Genomic DNA, 22,066 nt, shown 5'->3' with positions numbered 1-22,066 from the left:
CAGCTTGGATTAAGATGAGCGCGGGTCTATCTGTCCCAGACAGACCCCTCCTGCTCCCCGCTGGATGCTCTGCTGAGTTATCTCAATTACTGCAAACTCTCCCTTCACCCCCTCTGCCGCTGGGCCACACGTTGAGCAGCAGAGGAAGAGTCAGCTCTTGAAGGGGGTTGGAAAGGCAAGGAAAACTCTGCTATCGGAGGGAAAAAAAAAAGCTCCCTCCACTCTGTCCCCTTGCACATGCTGTTGTCTCAGCTCACCAGCCACCCGATGGAGGCGGAGAAACCAGCTACCATGCGGGAAACAACTGCCCTTTCCTGCTGCAGACTTACAGCCCTCTCCCAGTGCTGAGACAGCTCAAATTTTAATTAAAAAGTGCAGGATTGAGCTTGCAGTGGAATAAGAGGGGGGTGGAAATGACCATGGTAAAATACCGTTTCTTTTTTGGGGCCCAGTGTGTACAAAACCCTGGCTAGTTTTGCCAACAGCTGGTCCACAACCTGCACAGTATTTCCAGAAGTGCTTCCAGTCCAATCTATTCTACTTAGCTAGAATAACTCACTCATTTCGTAACGGCAGCTGGAGAGGTTTGCAGCCCTGCTGCTTTTAAAGAGGAGAAAGTCTGGATGATTTTTAGGAATGCAAACAAAACAAAACAAAAAAATAGGAGCAAGTCCTGGTTCAGCTGTGATTTCGAATTAGAAGGCATTCTCAAACGCAATCCTACCAGAACAACAGCGGCTTTTTCGTGCAGGGATTTTCACCCAATGCAATTCCTTCTAGGAAGGAAAATCCTGAATAGCTAAGTACACACCACCGCCTGGAAACAAGGGGGATGGGAGAGCTGCCACATGCATCCTTCAAATGGATGGAAGCTAATGGCCCTTGCTCTCCTGGGATGGCTCGCTCTGCTGAGGATCCCCAGATGTCCTTCACCTTCCCACTGCAGCCCGCATCCTGCCATGTCCTCATCACCCCCTGGCCCATCCCCACATCCATCTGGGGCGGGACGGCCATGTGGACGTCCCCAAGGCCGCGGCAGTCACCCACCTGCTCCCACAGCAGCCGGGCTGGACCTCGCCTCAGAGAGCAGCTCCCATCCCACAGCCTGGCCGGTGGCCCACAGACCACACGGAGCCAATGTCCGGATTACAGTACGTTTTAAAGAGCACCCAGCGGGGTATCTCAGAGACGAGTGCTGGGCCAAGGAGAATCAGGAATGTTGGATGAGATGCAACTGTAGAAGGGGACGTGGGCAGAAAGCGTAACGGCAGAGCGCCCGGCTCGCTCGCGGCCGCAGCCCTCGCTTCCCTATGTCCTCGCGGGACAGGGACCATCAGATCATTCTTCTGGCTCTTCCCACTCTTTACCTAGACCCAGCGGAGAGCACAGTGAGAAATGCAACCCCAGCCCAGCATGCTGGTGCACCAAGCGGGATGTGGATGGGACAGAAGAGCAACCACACTGCGAGCCAGCTGCTGGGTGTTGGGAGAGAGGCGACGAACAGAAAAGATGCTGCCTTTCCTCCTGGAGACATCATACATGCCAATCAAAAGTGAGAGAAACACAAACTTCCAGTAACTTCTGTTGACAACGACAGGCATTTCATTGCCTTAAACTTCTCTGCAGCGGCTACACCTGTTCTGCCAGTCCAAGTACCAGTAGCTGGAATAAGGGCTGGAGTAAGGGCTCCCGCGCCAAGGCAGGACCACTATGACCTGCTGCGTGCCAATGGCACGCTCCAAACTGTACAGTCATGGAAAGCTGGATGGCAGGCTCGAGAAACCCTCACCCTGGCACAAAGTCAACAGAAAGTATTGAGATGCCTCAAAGCTAACGCTGTTTCACAAAGACGGAAAAAGCAAGCAGAGCAGCAGTCTAAATTTCCTACCCAAGCTTATAAATTCTAGACCCCATTTAAAACAAAAATATTACAGTACAGAGACGTGCTTTATTTTCTGTAACCTCTAGCTGAATACTTCCTAAGGGAGGGGATTGCATCTGCCAGAGAGCAGACAGGCCGCAGTACTAACTCCTCCATCTTTGAAGCACGCTGCAAACTTTCAGCTTCTCCAGGAAGGAGGGCTAAAGAGAGAGCAAGAATATATTGGCCCCACTTACAAGTAGGGAACATGTACCATATCATCCATAAAACCTAAGTAGAGGGGTAATTAAGGAGGTTTTAATTTTACAGAATTAACGCACATGTATACAACAGTTTCTCAACATGTTTCAAGTGAGGCGTGCAAACGTGTCAAGGATCCAAGCAGACTTAGGTGGCCTGTGGAAGAAAGTCTTTACCACAAAGCAAAAACCTTGTTTTATAAGGCTGTTGTAGTTCACCCTGAAGATTAACATGTCGTGAGGGGCTGCAGCAACTCAGAACTTGTCCCGCCATTTCCATAAGAAACCTCCTCTTTGCAAATAAGCAGAATGTCAGATGGCATCAGGTCAGCCTCAGACGGGATTTCTCTTTCCTTGCCCTGACTGCTAGCCACTTACCCAGCTTACCTTGAAGGACATGTGGTGCAGATCAACTGAGGTGAAGCCCGAAAGGACAGAGGTTACGTTATTCCCTCCACAGATGGAAGGTTTGCATGTACACACGGAGACCTTTGTGTTTTGCGGAAAAGATGATTTCTGACTTGAAAAATACGGTTTGTGTCAGCCACCACAACCACTCGAGGAGGAGAGGTTGCAGTGTCCCCTGGCAGACAAGAGCCAAGAAACCGCTGCTGGGTTTTAGAGCGACGACGCTGTAACAGAAACTGCCCCTGACTGGTTTTTGTCTTTCCTACCCCAACATGGGGGTAGGATTTCCAAAGTTTGTATTTTCAACAACAAACACGGGGAATTAGTTCATCAGTTGATTCCAGAAAGTCTCTCTCTTGCACCAAACTCTGATCTTTGTTACCATCAGCACCAGCCCCAGCTTCCAGGCCTGGCTTAGTGCCACCACAGCTCTAGTAAGAAAAATTTAGGTAGCTACAGGTCATAAAAAGATACCAGCCTGAGACTCTCAAATACCTTCCAAGGTATTTTTTTCCCCACCTATATTCTCCTGACACCAGGGATTTCTAAGTGGCGCTCTGGGACCCACAGGTGCCCCACTGCAGGTCTGTGTTCTCAACTACATGTCTGACAACAAACACGAATGTCTCCATGAGAAATTCGAAGGGGGCATCAGCGCCGAGAAAGCTCAGGAACATTTCCCCATTACTTTATATCACTAACTCACATCCCAGGGAACCTGCAATAACCACTGGGCAAGCCGGCCCCCAGGAGTGTTCGCACCCCGGCGTGTGCCACTACCTTCCCGCACCACCATACGCCCAAGTGCCACGTGTCCAGCCCCGACGGACAAAAGCCAGCACGCTTTAGACAGAAGGGGTTTAGCAGAGGGACAAACAGATGTGTAGGAGACGCTGGTATCAAAAGAATTAAGTCGTGTGGTACCAAGAACTGGAGGCAGGAGAGGTGCAGAAACAAAAAAAGTAAGAGAAGTGGTGAAAGGAAGCACCAAGAGGCCGCCTTGCCTCTCTTCCTGCAAGTCCTCCCATTACCCCACTTCTTCCTCTCCGAATCGTGTGAAAGGTTGACATTCCCCTTCCTTCTCTTCCCTGGGATCTGGTCCCTCCACAGCTCCAAAACCAGGATAATTAAACAAAACAAACAAAACCACCACAAACACACACCCCCACCCCCCACAAAAAAAAAGAAAAAAAAACAACCCACCAAAAAAAAGTATACCTTTTATGCCTGATCTCTTTTAGGAAAAACTCTTTAGAAAAAGCTACTGCAAACTGTAGCACTATTTTAAACATTCCTTTTCAGCCGCTGGCTCAGCTTTGACAGCACAAAGGAACCGCTCCTTTTCCTTTCAGGTTCATGTCTGGTAAAGAAATACCAAAAAGCGAGGGAAACAAGCATTTCCTAGCTATGAGGGTATTCGTGGGTGGGTTTGTTTGGTTTTTTTAAGTACCATTAAAATAAGAAACAAACGAAAACATTACTTTCATGATGCTGACCACAACACTTTAAGCCAGCGAGGTCTCAATAAATATTTTTACAATGAAGCCTGCAAGAAAAGAGAATACTTAAGACATTTATAGGGCCTTCTTTTTTTCCTTTGTAAATGTATCATGAAACTTGAAGTGGAAAAGACTGAGTGATTATTTCTATTCTAACTTCAGAAAAATTAGGGAAGAGAGGAAAAAAGATGCCTTAACATTTTACTAAGAGGAGTCTTTCTGAGGAGATGTCTCTCAGGAGCTCCCATTAACTCATTCTTGCAGCTCCTCTGAAGCAACATCAACAACAATAACTCAATTTACAGTCCAGATAAAAGGCATGTCCAAGGATATGAGGGGAGGGAGAGGGTGTTTAGTAGGGCATTACCACTTTAATTTAGTCCAGTTACCTGCTGCCTGTTTGCGATTTAACTCCTGACAGTTCATCCTCCACCGAACAACAGAACTGCTGCAGATAACGGCGTCCCAGATACCATAGGGGAAGAGGGGGAGGGATGAGTGTCAATGCCTGTACACGCAAAAGGGCCCTGTGACATCTTTTAAATTGCAGCAAAAATGCATCAGATCACATGGGGCACTGCCCAGACTTTGCAGAAACTGGGCCAAGCGCTGTCGTGCTGGGATCGGGAGCTCACCCAGGGGTGGGGGATGCTCCAGAGGGCCCCCTCTCCAGGGCCCTTGGATCATAAGGAGCAGGAGAAGAAATATGCATAAAGAACTGCAAGCATCCACCCCCAAACAGCCACCTGGGAGAAAGATACATGAAAAGACTTTATTGGGGCACAGTTTTAAGGACTCCTGACTAATGGCAAATCATTTGCCACTTGGATTCCAAAGAGCGTGTCGGAGAGGACCTTCCCCTGGATGAGGAAAGGGCAGGGGCAGGTTTCTCCGTTTCTAGTTGTGAGGAGCAACAAGCACAAGGGCACAGGAAGGGAACAGAGTTCATTGAGAAAGTAGAAGGATTAACAGGACTATCACCACAGGACCTCTCTCCGGCAATGGCGAGGCTCTGAGAGGGCCCCTGTCCACAGCAGCCATCACCCCTCTCCTCCGCTAGCGGGCCCGACGGGTCAGTTAGCAAAGGCATGGCTTGAGTGGTGTGGTTACAGCCTTCTGCTCTACTGAACTGTCAAGAATGACTTCAGGCTACCCTTCCCTGCAAACTGAAGATAAAAATCTGTAAAGATACATTATCTGTGAAGGAGCCTGACTTTCCTGGCCCAGCCGCTGCTGACAGGCTCGGCAGCAGTGCCCGTAAACACCCTGACACATTCCCAGCACACACACACACACAGACAAAAAAAAAAAAACCACCGGGCTGTTTTTGTTCTGACAAGTGAGAAAACATTTACTTAAGTCAGAACAGACAATTTCTTCTGAAGAAAGGTGGGGAGAGCACAACCAAAAAAAAAATTCATAAAAAAGGTAAGAAGAGAAGTAGGCAAGTTGCGTCAGAAGTGATAAAAGAAAAAGGTTAATAAAAAACCACAACCCAAGCCCATATATCGCTTGCTACTGGCCGTATTTCCCATTAGGAGAATGCTCCTGTAAACACCACATCTGAGCAGTGCACAAACCAGGATGGACAGAGGGATGAAGAGGCGACCAACACGAGGAAAGGACAAGTCCTACGGCTTGTAGGAGATGCCTGACCCTGCAGCCTCCTGGGCCTGGAGGCCGATGAACCCACGAGGCAACTGAAGGGAATAAAGCTGCGCTAACTGCTGGTGTTTTTCTAGCACAGAATAGGGGTGACAGTTTAGAGCTGCTGTAGGAATTTACCTTTCTGGGGAAAATTTCACCAACTACAAAGAGCACATCGACCATATTCTGCTCTTCACAGAAACCCCCGAAGGACCAGAGCTACTCACATAACCCATCCTCTGCGTGTTACCTTAACCTGCAGTACTAAGACTGCTGCTAGTAACTAGGCTGTGCCACAAAAAGACAAAAAAAAACCTTTATCTGAAGAAAGTGTGCAATGACAAACTTCACACACTGTCACGTCCAGCTGGCATGAGCCAACCTGTCCCTGCAGATATGGTGGCATCAGTTCCTGCCCTGTTCTTCCTTCCCGGGATTTCTCACTAGCTGGATTTCTGTCTGCTACAAACTCATCTTTCAGAGACAATTAGAAGACGTAAAACATCGCTTTCCATTTAAAAAAAAAATTTTCCACCCCTCAAGAGACAGGAAAAGAAATACAAAAAGCACAAAAATGCAACCAACACGCATTCTCACACCTGAAACCCCAGAAAGCAAATAAAACAATCCAGTTATACTTGTTGTTTGCTTTCAATTCCCAATACCCAAAGCCAAGTCTGCAGGTTTTACTGAGGGAGGGAGGGAGAGAACAGGACAATGAACTCATCACTCCTAACATACTAAAAATAATCTGCTCCTCAGACCTGTCCGTCCAGCGTGGTGATGGAAGGGAAAGAACAATAGTATTTCACACTATGGTCTACACCCACAATCAGCTCTCCAGCACCGCCACATGCTTCAGGAGAAGATCCAAGCAGATTTATAGGAGGCTGATTCTGGATTACAAGTCCCCAAGGAAATTTTCCTCCCAACACCCACAAGTCAGAGGTTGATTTATACCCAACATATAATAGACTATATTCCTCAGAGACAACTCCTTGTCTTCAACCCCGCTGCCATTGCTGCAACTGGAGGCTTGGTTTGTTTTAACAGTTGTAGAGTTTGTAAGTACTGAAAGCAGCACTCAGTTTAGGCTGGAGACAGTTAAACTCGCTTAGACCAACAGGACACCAAGCTGTAAGGATCTGTAATGAGATGATGACACATTCATAACCTAAAGCTTTCATTAAAAACTTACAGCGCCTGAAAGCTCGCCCCTTCAGAGCAAAAACATTCAGTTCTCATAATTGCTCAAAGAGCAAATTTTTACACTAACCAGCAAAACCTGGGGAGAGCTCCTGAAGAGCACATGTATCTGTTAGGCAGAAACCGGGGAAGCACCAACGGGGGGTTGTAAATGAGGTGATGCACAACCCATTCCAAATGCCATTGAGCACTTGGGTGTGCATCCACACAGCAAGGAGCCACTAGCAGTGGTACTAGCATGAGGAAGGGAACCCTCAGTAAGCGGATTCAAGGAAAAGCAGGATTCCTGGAAAGAAGTTGCTGGTTGCCAAAAGTCCCTGGACAGAGCTTTCTTCATCCGCAAGCACAACAGTCTCTTTTCCAGTTTCTAATTATTTTTAAAGCCATAACATGTTACTCTGAGCAGAGCCACAGCACATACACCGAGTGACTGCAAAACCAGGTGTTTGTCACAGCATCTGTGCTTGAGGTGGAAGCCATCTACACGGTACGTTATTAAAATCGTAACAACTGTAGGTATCTACCTCCCAGCATGGGAATGTTGAGATGATCTAAAGGCCCACATACAAACCCCTGTCTTTGGGGACCAGGGACCACAGACTTTACCTTGCCAAATGCCACCAAGGCTCTGAGCATCACTTCTGCAGAGGACGTCTCTCTGCTCCAGTCCTCATCTGTGCGTGAGAATAACAGCGCTTCCACGTCCCACTGGGGTGGGACTCTCAGATTACCATGTTCAAGATGTATGAAAGTGAGGTTGGCAGGGATATTGCAGAAGACAGTCCTTTACAGAGAGGATCTGATAGTGCTGTTCCTGCCTTTACAAGCATTTCTAACTCCACCGAGTGCCTCAAGGACACAGGCACTTCCAGCACATCATCCACCCAAATATAGGTGATGGAAGGCACCAAAATTTAGTGTCTCCAAAACCTTGCAAATGAAGCTATGCCAAAGCACAACTCTAACTTCTACAGCTGCACAAAATCAGATCTGACTGTCCAGTAAGCAGCAAGATCCATTTATCTATCCAACTAGAAAAATACCTGCTGATTAAAGAAGCAGCAATCAAACAAAGAAATGGTAAGCGCCAGCTGTGTTTTACAAGGCACAAGCCACAAAAATACGTTCCTTGGAGTGCCAACATCCTAATGAAAACAAAACCCAGAATATGAAAGGGGGGCAAAGAAGGCCAAAAAGCCACTTTTCTTTCCCCCACAATTTTGCCCCATGACCATGTGCCAGAAATCTGGTTTGGGTTGGGGTTTTTTTCCCCTCAAAAAAAAAACCAAACAAACCAAACTTTAAACCCTTTTGTTTGGGTTTAATGAAAGAGAAAAGTTAACACCAACAACTTTTTAAATTAAACTTTGGTTTCATGAAGTTTTATATATTTTTTTAAGTTCAACAGCACAAACCAACACAAGTGCCTGCTCTTTCCAGGATGGTGGTCTCCTGGTTCTTCACCACACAAGAATATGAGAAGAGGAGGTCGAACATCCCAGCTCTCAAAACCACTGTCACAAATGGGAACCTCCGGGGCAATGAACACCCTGAAAAGGGGAAACCAGCAACTTTTCATCCCACCTCATCTTCAGACCCTTCCCCTTCATAGGGTTCGTGGAGCAGGAAAAGAAGGGGAAGGCATAACATAAATTCACATACAGAAGTACGTTTAAGAAAGCAAAGCACCAAGATTGATTAGAGTGTTCCGCTGCTTTAATAAAGAGCCTAATGATGTCCAAATTATAGCAAAGCTCAATTGTGTAACCAAGGAGCCAAGATTTCATCCTTGATAAGGACATGGATTTCTGTCTCGCAGGAGAAGCCTGCAGTTCACTAACAAAGATGACCTTTTATATTATACCCTTCAAGGCCACAATTAGCTGGAGAAATACTGTACTAACTTGGCAACATGAGTTTTTGTACACTGTGCTAATTTTTAGCGGAATCTTGCCAAGACCATTACCGTCTTCTAACAAGACCAAAAAAAAAAAAGTAAAAATACAAATACAAAACCCACTGCTCTCCGGACCCAAATTACTTTCCACAATTCAATGCAGTTTTAATTAAGATGATTAAATTACAGCAAAAATGATTAAGATTATATCCCACAGCAAACCACTAAAGGTATAACACCTTAATCCAGAAGAAGCTAGCATACACATATCCATGATAAAGTATTCATGAAAAGCTAGAATTTTACACATGAACCAATTTTACATCACTCAAACAATACCTTGGGAAGTATTTGTCACAAGTAAAAAAACAGTGACATCCATCAACAGAGCACAGTTTTTCTGAGACTACACAGAAAGAAATCTACACAGAAAAAAATTGAAAAGGCTACAATTACTTTGACAATGTTTCTACAGCTCAAAGGAATTTGGGGGTTGAAATAAATGGTTTCCTTCTCCTTCCCAGGGCTCCCAAAATAAATTTTATATATAATTCTTTTTTTTTTTTTCCAACAGACGTTAGATCAGAAATGCATGTGAAATCAGGTCACTGCAATAATCATGTACATGGTACATTTCCACTATTGCCTATTAACTATGAGGTTTAAACGAATGAGGAAAGTCTCAGATCCATATTTCACCAGTGGAAATTATTAATAAAAACATAGCGCAGCTCAGATTTTAACCTTACCATCCAACTGGGCCTAGTCTCCTTCGGAGCAGGGTAAATGGCATTAAATTAACAGACAGGGTTCAAAAGGCAGCTACACAGAGACATGTATCCCATTAAGATCTGGGAAAGCATCCTGGCATGGGAGCCCTGGGCTTCAGGTAGCTTCTTGTGGTGCTTCAGCACTGGATAAATTCAAGCCTGTGATCTTCAAGGAATGGAAGCTTCAGCACATTTTTAAAAAAAAAAACAAACAAAAACGCTGTGCCGCTGCGATGAAAAAAAGTTACAAACCAGCTATTTCCAGGTGCAATCTTCTGGAAACCCTCTGCAGGAACAGAGGCAGATGACAGAAAAAGGTAGGAGATTTGCGAAGAGGAGGAACAAGTGGCACGGCTCTGGCCAGTGCCTCCCCAGCCCATGCCCAGGGGATCGGACAGGACAGGGACAGGGCTTGAGCATCCCCATCCTGCTCGGGTGGGAGGAGAACTGAAGCACGTGGCACCCGTCGTGCCACGCCGTACCACTTGGCCAGGGACTGTTTTATTCTGGAGTGCAGGTGTAACCCCAAATTGTATTAAAAGTTGTGGCTGAATAAGCAAGAAGGTACTGAGTGACTAAGCTTTGCCTTGCTCTGGACCTCTGTGACTCCTCTAAGACTGACCCATACCAGGGGGTTTTGCAGAGTCAACTACATCAGAATAAAGTCCCACGATGTAGATCCATTCCTGAAACGCTGCTACACTTTGCATGTGGGACCCCTTCAAAGCGGTTCACTTGTTCACACTAGCTGTTAGCTCTCAAAATGGGAATTGGGGGTTTGGGGAATGGGAATTTCCCCTAAAAATAAGGGGAAAGAGGAGAAGAAATCTGCGTGTCACCTTACATGGCCATACTAGGGAGCCAGTAACAACCCTGCAGAGTCCCCCAACTTCTCAGGGATTCGGGACACAAAAACTCTGAAGAGCTCTTTAAGGACAACTGCATTACTGAAACCTGGAATTTGTTTTTGGTTTTGTTTTGTTTTTTTTTTTAATATAACTCAATGCCCAGTTAACAGCTATCTCCCTCCCAGTAGTAATTAGCTGGATCTGACAAAAAGCAAGACCCGGTCCAGGTGAGAGGTTAACTTTGAATTATTCTTTACTGGATGAAAAAAGTCTACATGGAAAAAGATAAAATTCCAACATAAATCCTCCACCAAGGCTCCTATGAAATAACTCTTTTGTTTAATTATTATGAGTTGGATGGGCAAACACTAGATCCCAATGGACAGAGAGCAGCTGTTACTATAACAGAAAGACATTTATCTTCCCTTCTCGGGACCCTGAAACTCTATCAACAATGCCTGTAAAACAACCCTCGGCTCCCCCCCCCCACCCCCCGAGTTTTCGCCTGGCTTTAATATTCAGACCTATTTTTAGCTGGCTTTATCTTGTCATACCGCACTTCAAAGTTTTGCACGTTAGCTGGTTCGAAATAATTTCCATGCGCAAAAAGCGTCGGGGACATCAACGGGGCGATTCTCGAGCGCAGGCTGCAAGAATGGCACGTCCCTCGCTCAGGGTTTCTCCTCTCATCAGCAATTCACTGAGAAGGAGCCCACAGACACAGTTACACAGCCAGATACGCTTGCATCTCACTTATCTAACAGGGTAGGAGTGATCTCATTTACCTTTGGGGCTCACAGTTATCTTGGAAGGGTTTCTTTTAGCTGCTATTTACATAATCAATAGCCAATCTGTACAGGATTGTATGGGAAAGGAAATTCTGTTACCAATTAAAAAAAAAAGTTTCTCTCGTGTGCTTTTAGCAGCACTAACTCCGTCCCATCAGACGACAGCAGAAGCTATCTATGGAAAATTATCTACAGCCATAAAAATTATCTGTAAAGGACTTCCCCAGTTATCTCAGGTACAATATAAATGTTAAAATACCCCCCTAGGAACGGATGCATCGGGCCAAACTCCCTGCGACGCAAAGAGGCACGGTGCCAGGGCTTCAGCCAGGCGACAGCCGCCGGGACACGCACTTGCAGGGACGGTACCGTCAGTGGGATGTGGGGTTTTTTTTTCTTTTTTTTTTTATTTCATCACCTTCAAAATTCAGGCTGAACGAGCTTTGTGCCACCCAGCCACATCCACAAGGGGACCCGCACAGCAACAACGAGCGCACTCATCAGAAGTGCTCCATTGGGCTCTGCTTTTCCTTACCACCTGTGCAAAGAAGCCTGCAAATTGAGAATGAAGGGCCACCGTCTTGCTTCCAAGACACTAAAAGGTGATTAAAATCTACACAGTAATTTCTTGCTAGACCTAAGTGTGCCAAGCCTGCCCCTTCTGCAGGCCCCTGCTTCACACTTTCACTTTAAAAAGATGCTCCAGAAGCCTGAGGAAGTGACTACGGTCTGTTTTAACATCAAGGCAGTAAACCAACAGTGATCAGATAAACAAAAAAAAACTAATGGAGGTGAACATTTTTAAGTATGGGTCTTTGGGCTATTTGGAAGGAAGCCAAGGGAACGTGGATGAGGTGGCTCCGTGGCAGGGCACACTGCATGACAGCATCCCCACCCAAGGCTCCACACGCAGCATTTCAGCCGGAGATGCTACGGCTGCGGTATCTTCACCGGAGTCGGGCGCTCACGCCACCACGCCACGCCTGCCGGCAGCCAGGGCTCGCACCCCGGCAAGGCAGCGCCGGGCATCACACGCACCGCCCTCCCCTTCTCCTTTGGGTTGTGCTAAGCTTTCTCTCCCGCGCATCCCAGGCACCTTACTTAAACGGGAACCTCACGGCAGGGAATTACTTCACGTGTGTCAGAAACAGTGCCTATTGCCACCCCCCACACTCGCTTTTTAGGACCCAAGCAGGTGAGCGTTGTTATCCAGCGCAACTGGAGTAGGTATTTGGGAAAATGCCTTGCCCCAAGCGTAAGAATGTGCTCTAGCACAGACTTTCCTATAAAAATAAGAGTGTCTGATAAGTTGTGGGTGCATGTGAAAGCGAGGGATTCCGAGTTCAAACTTCCGTGCACCCGAGAGCTACCCAATAGCCGCCAAGCTGTAACTGGATACTCCCACCACGAAAACCCAAGGACAACAGAATTTCTCAGCCTGCACATATATAAGGGAATTAGCATTCTTAACCCATTAATTACCCTCAGGAGCTAAAGCAGGAATACAAAAGCCCACTGTGTTTCTGTTTTCATACTGGGGAAAGAAAAATAAAGACTTGGGAGAAACAAGCAAGCCATGCGCCCACAGGTTGCACCGCCACGTCTCAGTTGTCCCAAGAGTGGATTTGCCAGGACAAGGCTACCACCAGGGTAACTGCAAATCGGCATTTTGCTCAGCCACCACATCTCCAGTCTACCATAGTTTCCCTCTGATGAGTACAGGGTCTTCTGCAAATCCAGGCAGTAGCGCACGGGTCTCAAACAAAGCAACTGCCTTCTCGCACTTGAGCGCCTACAAAGCTCGCAGGCTCTTCCAAGACCGGTACCATACTCTCCTTACAGCTTTAATAGTGAAAAGCTCAGCTTGCTTCCTCAGAGAAAGGCTTGGACATCAACTGTGCAAAGCTTAAATGCCCTCATTTCCCCTGAAAAAAATAAAGTATCGTTGGCAAATAGAGCCACTGGAGAGGGGAGGCTGCAGACAGCTCAGCCAAACTGCAGCACCAGCCACCAGTCCGCAGAAGCAAGCCAGAGACTGCAAATCAGGAGAATAGCGCTAAAAGGGCTTAAAAAGCCTAAAATAACCCCACCTTATTAAATGCTTTTAAAAAGTCACAAAAAGGAGACGGAGCTTAATTGAACATTTCTTCACTTCAGATCCACGGTTGCCTTCCTCCCTCCCCAGGAATTCAGAACTGTCTGCAGAGGTAAATTATGTATAAGCAAAATATTCCTAAAAGCCAAATTCTAAAAGCTGCACACATTACACAAGGCATTTTAAATACATAACGTTGGAGAAGAGAAGGGTTAGCCACCTAGATTGACCATTTGATAGATCAGGCACAAATGGAGCTAACTTTATCCCTCTCATCCACTCAAAGGCTTATAATCTCACACCTCGGAGCAATAAATTAGGAAGAAGCATTACATTAGCACTACAGGCACCACACAGGAGATGTAAACTTCTGCTACCAGCTGGAAAACAAGTTCCATAATGGGAAAAGCTTTAAATAAGAAAAGGTAGAGACAGTCACAGCACCTAAGACGCTACAGGGCAGCGTCATCTACCATAGACTTTTTAAAAGTGACAACCTTTGCTGCCGTGGTTTGGCAATCATTCAGCACAGGCCTGGGGTTTTGTATTGGTCTGAAGACACACTCACCTCCCCTAGTTTTTGGTTCTTTCTCTATAAAAGTGACAGCAATACATTCCATTTCCAGCCTTACTGGAGGAAGATTAACGCGCTCCCTCTGCTCCCGTGAGCCCCTTTTTCTTCTTCCGTCATCACACAAGGGCAGATATTAGACGTGAAGAGTTGAGTTCAAAATCCATGTCTTAATTTGCACAAGTATCCACTTAGATGGAAAATTAATGTAGCTCAGACTGTAAGGCACTGCATCTTTTCGTGACATGCTTTATTCTCTTTATTTAAAGAGGAGGAACTCATATATGGATCTATTAGCATGAAACTGAGACAGGAGAAGGAAAACAAAATGATACCTCTAGCTTCATAAAATTAACAGAATATGCCATTTTTCTGAGCAAATTTAATTCCAGGTGGACAAAAACGATAACAGGGTGGGCAGAACACCAGCCGCAGACCCAAGAGGATGGGGAGCAACACTCTTGCCCTGCCACTGACTCCCAAGACCTGAGAAGTCGCTCCCGCCATAGAAGAGCTTTTGTTACATCCCGTAGGTTATGCACTATAGGAATAGGACGCAAACATCCATAGATAAAAGTTTTACTTCTAACAGCTCCTCTGCAAACATTTTAACAGGCTCACTTCAGCTTGTTAATACACCCCTGCTTCCCAAACCCATCAGTGAGCCAAAAAATGGTGCTTCAGGTCCAGGCTGCCTCCTGCCCAGCGCCTGCGAGGCAGCCCTGCCCGCACCCAGCCCCGCGCCCTCCTCCGAGCAACCTCCGGCCCGCAGAGCTCCCTAAGATCCGAAACCGAATCTGCGATGAAATGGCACACCAAGCTGGGGATTGCAGAATTATTAATGAGAAACAGGTAATTGGCATCTTCCTCGAGCCGAGCTCCTTCCCCTGTGTTTCTTTTATATTTAACTTTACAAACCTGTATGCATGAGCCGGTCCCTGCTTGCGGGCAACCCAGCCTAAGGGGAAAGGATCTTCTCTAAGGGGAAAAACACACCAACCACCTCAACAAAGTCACCAAAAGAAAAACGCATAAGGTGGCCTTATATAAAGCCACCTTATAAAGCCTGATTTTACCCAATACAGAAACACTTCCTCATGCAGCTTATTGTTTTAGTACAGGTACAAAATATTTGGTGTGACCCTCGGTGAGCCCCTTCACGATGCAATGGGGAACACTTGCAGACGGTAACATTTGCTCTTGCTTGGCCCCTCTGCTCAGTGTTTTTGGGGTAGGTACCTTCTCTCTACAAAAACAGCACTTTGCAAAAGAGGAGCTGTATTTTTCCAAGGCACCTAGACATCAGTAATGTATTTTTTTTCTTAAGTAGCATGACAGACCAATGCCACATGCAATAACATAATCAGAGCAACAAGACTCAAATACTGGCAAAATAAGAGGCGCTTGTGTGCTGGAGGGAAGCACACTATTATTTTACAGTGTACACTGACAATTGCTGCTCTTAACTTTTAGTTTGAATCAACGCTATACCATTAGTAAAGGAGGAAGATGACAGAGAGAAAAGAACATGAAATTGGTGAAAAATACCAATGGTTATATTCAAATCTAAGCACAAAATGTGCTGGGTCAGCAGAAAGCAGGCAGAGTGTTTCGTCTTTAATTTACTCCTCTGCCCCCCTGACTTCAGTGGCTCCAAGAAAACTTACAAGGAAGATTGTCAGGGAGGGGGGAAGTGATGTATATTCTTTTAATATACCTTAAAGGAACAAATGACTAAAGAGATACAAAATTATTTCAGAATGAAGTAATAATGAAGAGAAGAGATTAGACATTAGTTGATCCTCAATGGTTAATGGAGGGGAAAGGCAGGGGAGAGGAAGGCTTACACTGGTGAATGCTGCGGCCACAAACACCTCTCTTAAACACATCCAATTTCACTGATGTGAAAATCTCCACATGAAGGAACAGGCGAAAAAGAGCTTAAGTGGGAACAGGGTGCAGAATGCCAAGTGCTACACTGAATAATTCAGATCCAGGCAGTGCTATTGGCCAGGCAAGAAAATCACACCCCCCTGCTAGTTTTAAAATCAAAGGCCAAGGAGGGATAAAAGGGAAAGACAACACCTCTTTAAAGCAGAGATTACGCTCTGCGGTTCCCATTTCCCAACTTCCCACAATGTTTTGTTACAGTGAGTGCACCGGAGCCGTGGCAGTGCCAAGGCACGGCACCACGCTGCCCGCACCGCTGCCCGCAGCTCCCCAAGGAAACTGGAGAACGCTGACGCCTTTTTGACACCACCCCTTCAGTCCAACGACGAGAGAAAGCCAACGCTGAAGTAGGCACCGACCAACCCCACTTTCATAAGAGTCGCCTTCGCAAGACTTTTTCAGCCCATGAGCAGTTCTTCAGTCGCTGAAGCTGAGGGTGAGACCCCATCAGGCCTTCCACTTGGGTCTTGCTTACCACTGAACTCAACCAGGCTCTCTCCTCTGCCTCCACCCTTCCCAAATTACAGCAAGGCTTCTTCAGTGCTGGCTGACGGCGTTGGATACGCGGATTCCCAGGCAAGGGATGGGAGGCACCGTAAGGAGAAGCGATGCCCCCGGCGCTGGGCGCGGCGCTCCCTGGACAAGGGGCATCCAGCACGGTACCTTGCCTTGGCCACGCACAGCGAGAAGCAGGGGGGTTATCAAGTCACTCCTGCAACTTTTAGAATACAGCTACTACATTAAGCCCAAAATAACTGTCCTGGGTGTGTTTGGTAGAATGGTGTCATCTTTTACAGGGCTTAAAAGACGCAGTGCTACTGAAATCCCATCTAATTCTGACTATTCTAGTGCGGCTCCATACAGTCAGCTACTATTAACGTTAAATTTTAGAAACGTTCCTAAAAGTAGGCCCTGAAACATGACAGCCATAACACCTTCCACTACGAGGCCCAAAAGTAGAGCAACTTTGACTTCTTTTTATTTTATAGCTGTCCCAGCTTTCTAGAAACAGGCATCGTGCGGACAGAGCACACAAGTACACCCTTGCTGGGTGCCCAGCCTGAAACCACCTCTTCCATCCACCTCCTTCGCCCTTGATAAATTAAGATAAACATCCCTTGGTTCGTTTTACACCTGCAACACTCCGCCAGAGGAAGCCAGTCCGCGGACAGGCATGATGCAAACCACCGCGGCGGGATTCCTGGGCTGGTCCTAACAGCAATGCCATTCCCAGCGCTCCAAAAGCTGCCCCTCTTCCATCTGAGCCTGTGTCCCGCTTCCCAGAACCAGTGAAACCAGGAAACCCCTTCTCGGCTGATCTGCAAAGCGCATGGTGGGGAAGGGGGGAAAACGTGGTGGAGAAGGGGGAAAACGGTGGGAGGGAGAGAACAACAACAAAAAAAAAAAGGGTGGGGAGAAGGAAAAAAGTGGGGCTGGCCTGTTTCTTTCTTCTCTACCGTCTATTCAGTGGCAGCAAGGGAGGTCTACAACTGTTGCGTCACGTAAAGCACAAAAAAACTGACAAGCGTGCTTTAGCTGATGGAGACCAGAGTGGACAGGAGGCTGGTGACAGCTCGAGCGCGGGGAGTACGAGACCTCCGCTTTAATTGGCTGTTTCTTACTATCTCATCAAGCGAGCAGGAGCGTTGCAGCCTGGATGGGCTGCTCAAAGACACAAGAAATAGCAGAAATTTCAGCGCTAAATAGTTTAGCTAACTACCCAGGCTCAGGTTAGACGCTCGCTCTGGTCCAGGGATACTGAATTTTTAATCCTGACCCACCAAAACCTGCACCCAAGGGAAGGTGCAGAAGGTGCTTTGAAATGGGGGGAGGAAGAGAGTGGGGGAGTTAAACCACAGACTGGGCAGGACCTGGAGAAGTGTTTATAAATAATGACACTAAAAATAATGCACTGCGCACTCGCATCTCTAACATAGCATTTTCTTCTCCACAGAACTGTGACAATGGTTATCTCGGTGGTATAATTATCTAGATTTGATGACAGATTAAAAAAAAATATATATCCCAAACACCTGTTCAAGAGTTTTGTGTTTTTAAAGGCCACTGCCATTAACCTTGGGCCATGCACTTCATTGTGTTTAATTAGCAAGCTAATGAAGCCAGTTTTATTCCCTTTCTCAAGCACAAGAGGATAAATACAAGACAGTGAAAGAGGAGACCAGATCCATTTGCAGCACAGTTTATTGCTGCACGGCATTAAACTCGCACCAAAATAAAAGTAATGTAATGGCTCGGGAAAACGTGTCAGCAATGCATTCTGCAAGACAAATCCTTTTACACCTTCTGTATTTTCTAAAGCTCATAGATTAAAACATGATTTCTGAACATTTGGGCTGCAGAAAAATTTGCAAACAAAGGGCTAAAAATGAACATAATGTTTTCCTCAATGAATCCTCAGTATTCCAAAAATTAAGCATAACAGATTTTTATTTTTTAAAAAGAAAGAATAGCAGCCCGCGCTTGCTTTGTTACAGCCAGCCAAGGTAGCGATGAGAAGCATCAACAATGGAGGTCAAGCGATTTTCGAAAAGCCCACCACTTTCGCACAGTCCTAACATGCACACACACAAAAGACATACTTCAAGCAAAGCCCAGTGCTGTGAACCTCGGCAACACATTGCAACTTTGGGTATTTGAGGTTGTTTTCGCTTTTTTTTTTTTTCTTGTTGTCACTGAGCAGCTTTAGGAAAAACTGGACAATAAAGATCACGTTGATAAATACTCATAAATATCACAAGAAAGGCAAAAAAAGGCTTTGAAAGAGAGGGAGGGTTTTACAGAACTGCTAATTCACTGATTTAATGATCCAAGGGGACAGTTAAAAAAAAAAGATTTCTATTAATTTTGAGGGGTTCTTTATCATATTTTCAAGGGGGGAGGAAAAGTCAGCGTAGGTATGCCCTATCAGATTATCCTTTTCATAACACGATACATTTAAGAAGCTTTCAGGGTTAATTTTTTTGAAAGCAATTGCATTTTTTTCCCTCCAACTTAGATTTCTACCACTGCATGCACAGAGCCATAGGATCAGGTTTAAAGAAAAAAACAACCCCAAACGCAACAAAAACCCAACCCCATACCCAAAACAAAACCAAATAAAAAAAAAAAAACCAACCCCCGGAAGCCATCGCTTTTATTGAATCACCCGAGATAAAAGGATTCCAAGATATATGGAAAGAAAATACATTGACCATAAATCTCCTTTATGCACATAATAGAATTTTCTAGCCAAGAGAGCTGTTGTGATGATAGCAACGCCAAGCACCAGGAATACTGATGGCACACACACACCCCCCGCCTGCTCCTTCCAAAATACCTGCTCTCCCTCAGCACTGCTATGTAAATACAAGCCCGCACAACCCCCTTCCTAACACATGGAAACAAAGCTGCGTACAAGTGTCCCAGCGATCAGATAAAAAAGCCCAGGCTGGCTTTGCTCACCATCAAATTATTTTAATTTATTATTATTATTATTTTTATTGCCCGCTCCCCTTTTTATCGACTTCCCCCCACCTCTACCCCACCCGCCGCACGCTTTCGGTGTGGCTTAACAAAAAAAATAAATAATAATAACAATTAAGCGATGGCACTGTTTATAATGCCAAAGGCAGGCAGTGCATATTTAATGGGCACTCGGAACAAAGGAAGCCCGGCTGCAGGAGCGCCCCGGGGCCGGCTCCGCCGCCCGCTCCCCCCGGCCCCGCCGGGCAGCCCCTTCCCCGGGGCGGGGGGGGACCCCCCCACCACCACACACACACCCCCGCGGGGAACCCCCCCTCCCCACTCCCACCCGCTTTCCAATACAACGAAGCCGCGATGGCAAAGACGAGGGGAACTCTCCGGCTGCCCATCGCGGAGCGGGGAAAGGGCACGGCTGCAGCATCCCTGCCTCCCACACCCTGCCCCCGGGAAACCCGCGGCCACAAACAGCCCCCCTCCCCCCCCCACAACGACCACCCCCCCGCCCCCCGTCCGACCCCGACCCCAGTGGAGGTAACGTAACAAGTTACAGCCCGGTGCCGGGGCGGGGGGCGGCAGGCTCAGCCCCCCGGGGCGGGGGGAGGAGGGGGTGTGGAGGGGCTGTGGTGTCCAGGCCGGGGGGGGGGGGGGCAAAATCGGCTGGCGCCCCGGTTTCTCCTGAGGAATATGCGTCAGGAATAAAAAGGAATTGGGGGGGGGATAAAATAATAATTAAAAAAATAAAAACAAGGAGGGAAAGTGGGGAGCGTGGGGACTTCAAGCGTGCCCGTGTTTTCAATGCTTGGGGCACAGGGGGTCTGCCCCCCGCCCCCGATGGTTGCGGGATGGGGCACCCTGCGGACACACACACACCCCCCCCGCCCCGCGGGGCGCTGCCCCGGTGCCCCCCCCCCCCCCCCCCCGCCGTGCCCGGGCTGCCGCCGAACTCCCACCCCGCGTCCCTCGGCAAAACGCGCACCCCGCAGGCTGCAGCTGAAGTTTGGGGGCCAGCCCGGCTCCCTAACATAAACGGCATGAAGAGCACAGAAAATAAACACACACGCCCCCCCCCCGCCCCAACAGCCCCCTCCCGGGGGATGCTCCCCCAGCTCCCCCCCCGCAACACACCCCCTTTTTCCCAACTTTCTCCCAGCTCCCCGCAGCGCCGGCCGACCCCAAACCGCTTCGTTTCCTCCTCACAGGCAAACCCCGACGGGACCCCGGCGTCCCGGGGGGGGGGGGGGGGGGGGGGGAGCTGAGGGAGAACCGGGGGGCTCCCGTCGAGGCGGAGGGGGGGGGTCCCCTCCCCGCCTCAGGCGGCCCGGCGGGAGCGGGGCGCACGCATGGCCATTACCTGAGCGGCTCCCCACCATTTCGGAGCAACCCCCAGGTTGCTCCCAACTTCTTCCCCCTCCACCCCGTAACCTCCTCGGCTTCTCCCCCCCGCGCCCCCGACTCCGGCAGCACCCGCCCAGAAGTAAATGCCCATTTTTGTAAAGTTTCCTCGATATCGCGCCGTGTTTACATTGCCATTAATTCCCACAGGCTGCCTGAAGGGAACAAAAAGCAGCACGGGAAGGCTCGTCCTGCGAGCGGGGAGAAAACGGGGGGAGGAAGGGGGGGTGTGAGGGGGTGAAAAGAAAGAAAGAAAAAAAAAAAAAAGGAAAATAATAAAATTAAGCAGCTCGCAGCGGTGGGGTTATTCCCCAGTTTGCAGGCTCGCTGGTTGCTCTGCTCTGTTTTGGAGGGTGGCTGCAAATAATTGCATGGCCCATTCAATTCTGCATTTGGAGAAGCGACCGTAAGCCCGAGCGGGAGGTAAACACGCAGAAATGCACTTACCTGCACAGAAAGTTCCACAAAGCAAGGCGAAAGTCAGCCACGAAGCAATCATATTCCTTTACTTTTTGTTTTGGATTTTTTTTTTCCCTCGCGTGCCCCTCTATCCCCAAGGGAAACAAAAATAAAAATAAAAAGATCGAGTGAAAGAAGGGGGGGGGGGGGGGGGGAAGAAGCGAGGCTCTGCCCTCTCGCTCTCTCTTAAAAAGAAAAAAAAAAAACAGAAGAAAAAAAATCCTGAAAAAAAAAAAAAAATCGGATTTAATTCCTTCGCAGCTGCAAAATGTATCCAGTGGGGAGGAAGAGCCCCGCAGCGCCCGGACGGTTCGACCTGCTCCTGCCTGGCCCCGGCGTTTGCTCCGAGCTTTCCAAGAGTTTCTTTCCCTGGGCTTTTGTGCTGGGAGCGCGGCGTGCACCACACACCGACTCCCCCTCCTCCTCCTCCTCCTCCTCCTCCCAACCCAGCCCCTCCGGCTCCCCCAGCAGCAGGGGCGAGCGCACCCGCCCGCGTGCGCGCACCCTCCCCTCCCCGCGCAATGCACGCGCAGCCGGCGTGCGAGGCGCGCAACCCCCTCCCCGAGCGCACGCACACACACACCGCCGCGCACACGCACACACGCACGCTCCCCCGTGCAACGCACACGCGTTCCCAGCGCCGGCACCGAGCGGGGCGGCGGCGGCGGCGGCGAAACTTTGCAAGGTTACCGACCCCGCATCCAGGGCGGCTGCGGGGCGGCGGGCGCGGGCCCGCCGGGGGCGGGGGGGCGCGGAGCGGCGGCGGCGGCGGCGGGGGGCCGGCGGCGGCGGCGGCGGGGGGCCGGCGGCGGCGGGCCGGGGCATCGCGGGCTGCGCGGAGCGAGGGGGCGGCGGGAGCAAGAGGCTGGGTCGGGAGTTGCCATGTAACGGGGGAGGGGGGCGGGAAAAAAAAAGATAAAGCCGAAAAGAAA

The 22,066-nt window shown here is 48.3% G+C and overlaps 1 protein-coding gene across 1 annotated transcript in view; it reads right to left on the bottom strand.

The window, feature by feature from the left end:
* The window catches only part of ACVR2B (activin A receptor type 2B), a 97,618-nt gene extending 76,046 nt beyond the window's left edge, over window positions 1–21,572 (bottom strand). Inside the window, exon 1 of the mRNA XM_064445097.1 lies at window positions 21,123–21,572. Coding sequence (XP_064301167.1) covers window positions 21,123–21,174 — 52 coding nt within the window. The 5' untranslated portion in view covers window positions 21,175–21,572. The remainder of the gene's footprint in view (window positions 1–21,122) is intronic.
* Window positions 21,573–22,066: the final 494 nt, after the last annotated feature.

The sequence above is a fragment of the Phalacrocorax carbo genome, chromosome 2 (assembly GCF_963921805.1).
Source record: "Phalacrocorax carbo chromosome 2, bPhaCar2.1, whole genome shotgun sequence".
Classification (NCBI taxonomy): Eukaryota; Metazoa; Chordata; class Aves; order Suliformes; family Phalacrocoracidae; genus Phalacrocorax; species Phalacrocorax carbo.
Note: the sequence above shows the minus strand (reverse complement) of the source record. Positions and strands in the feature narration are given on the sequence as shown.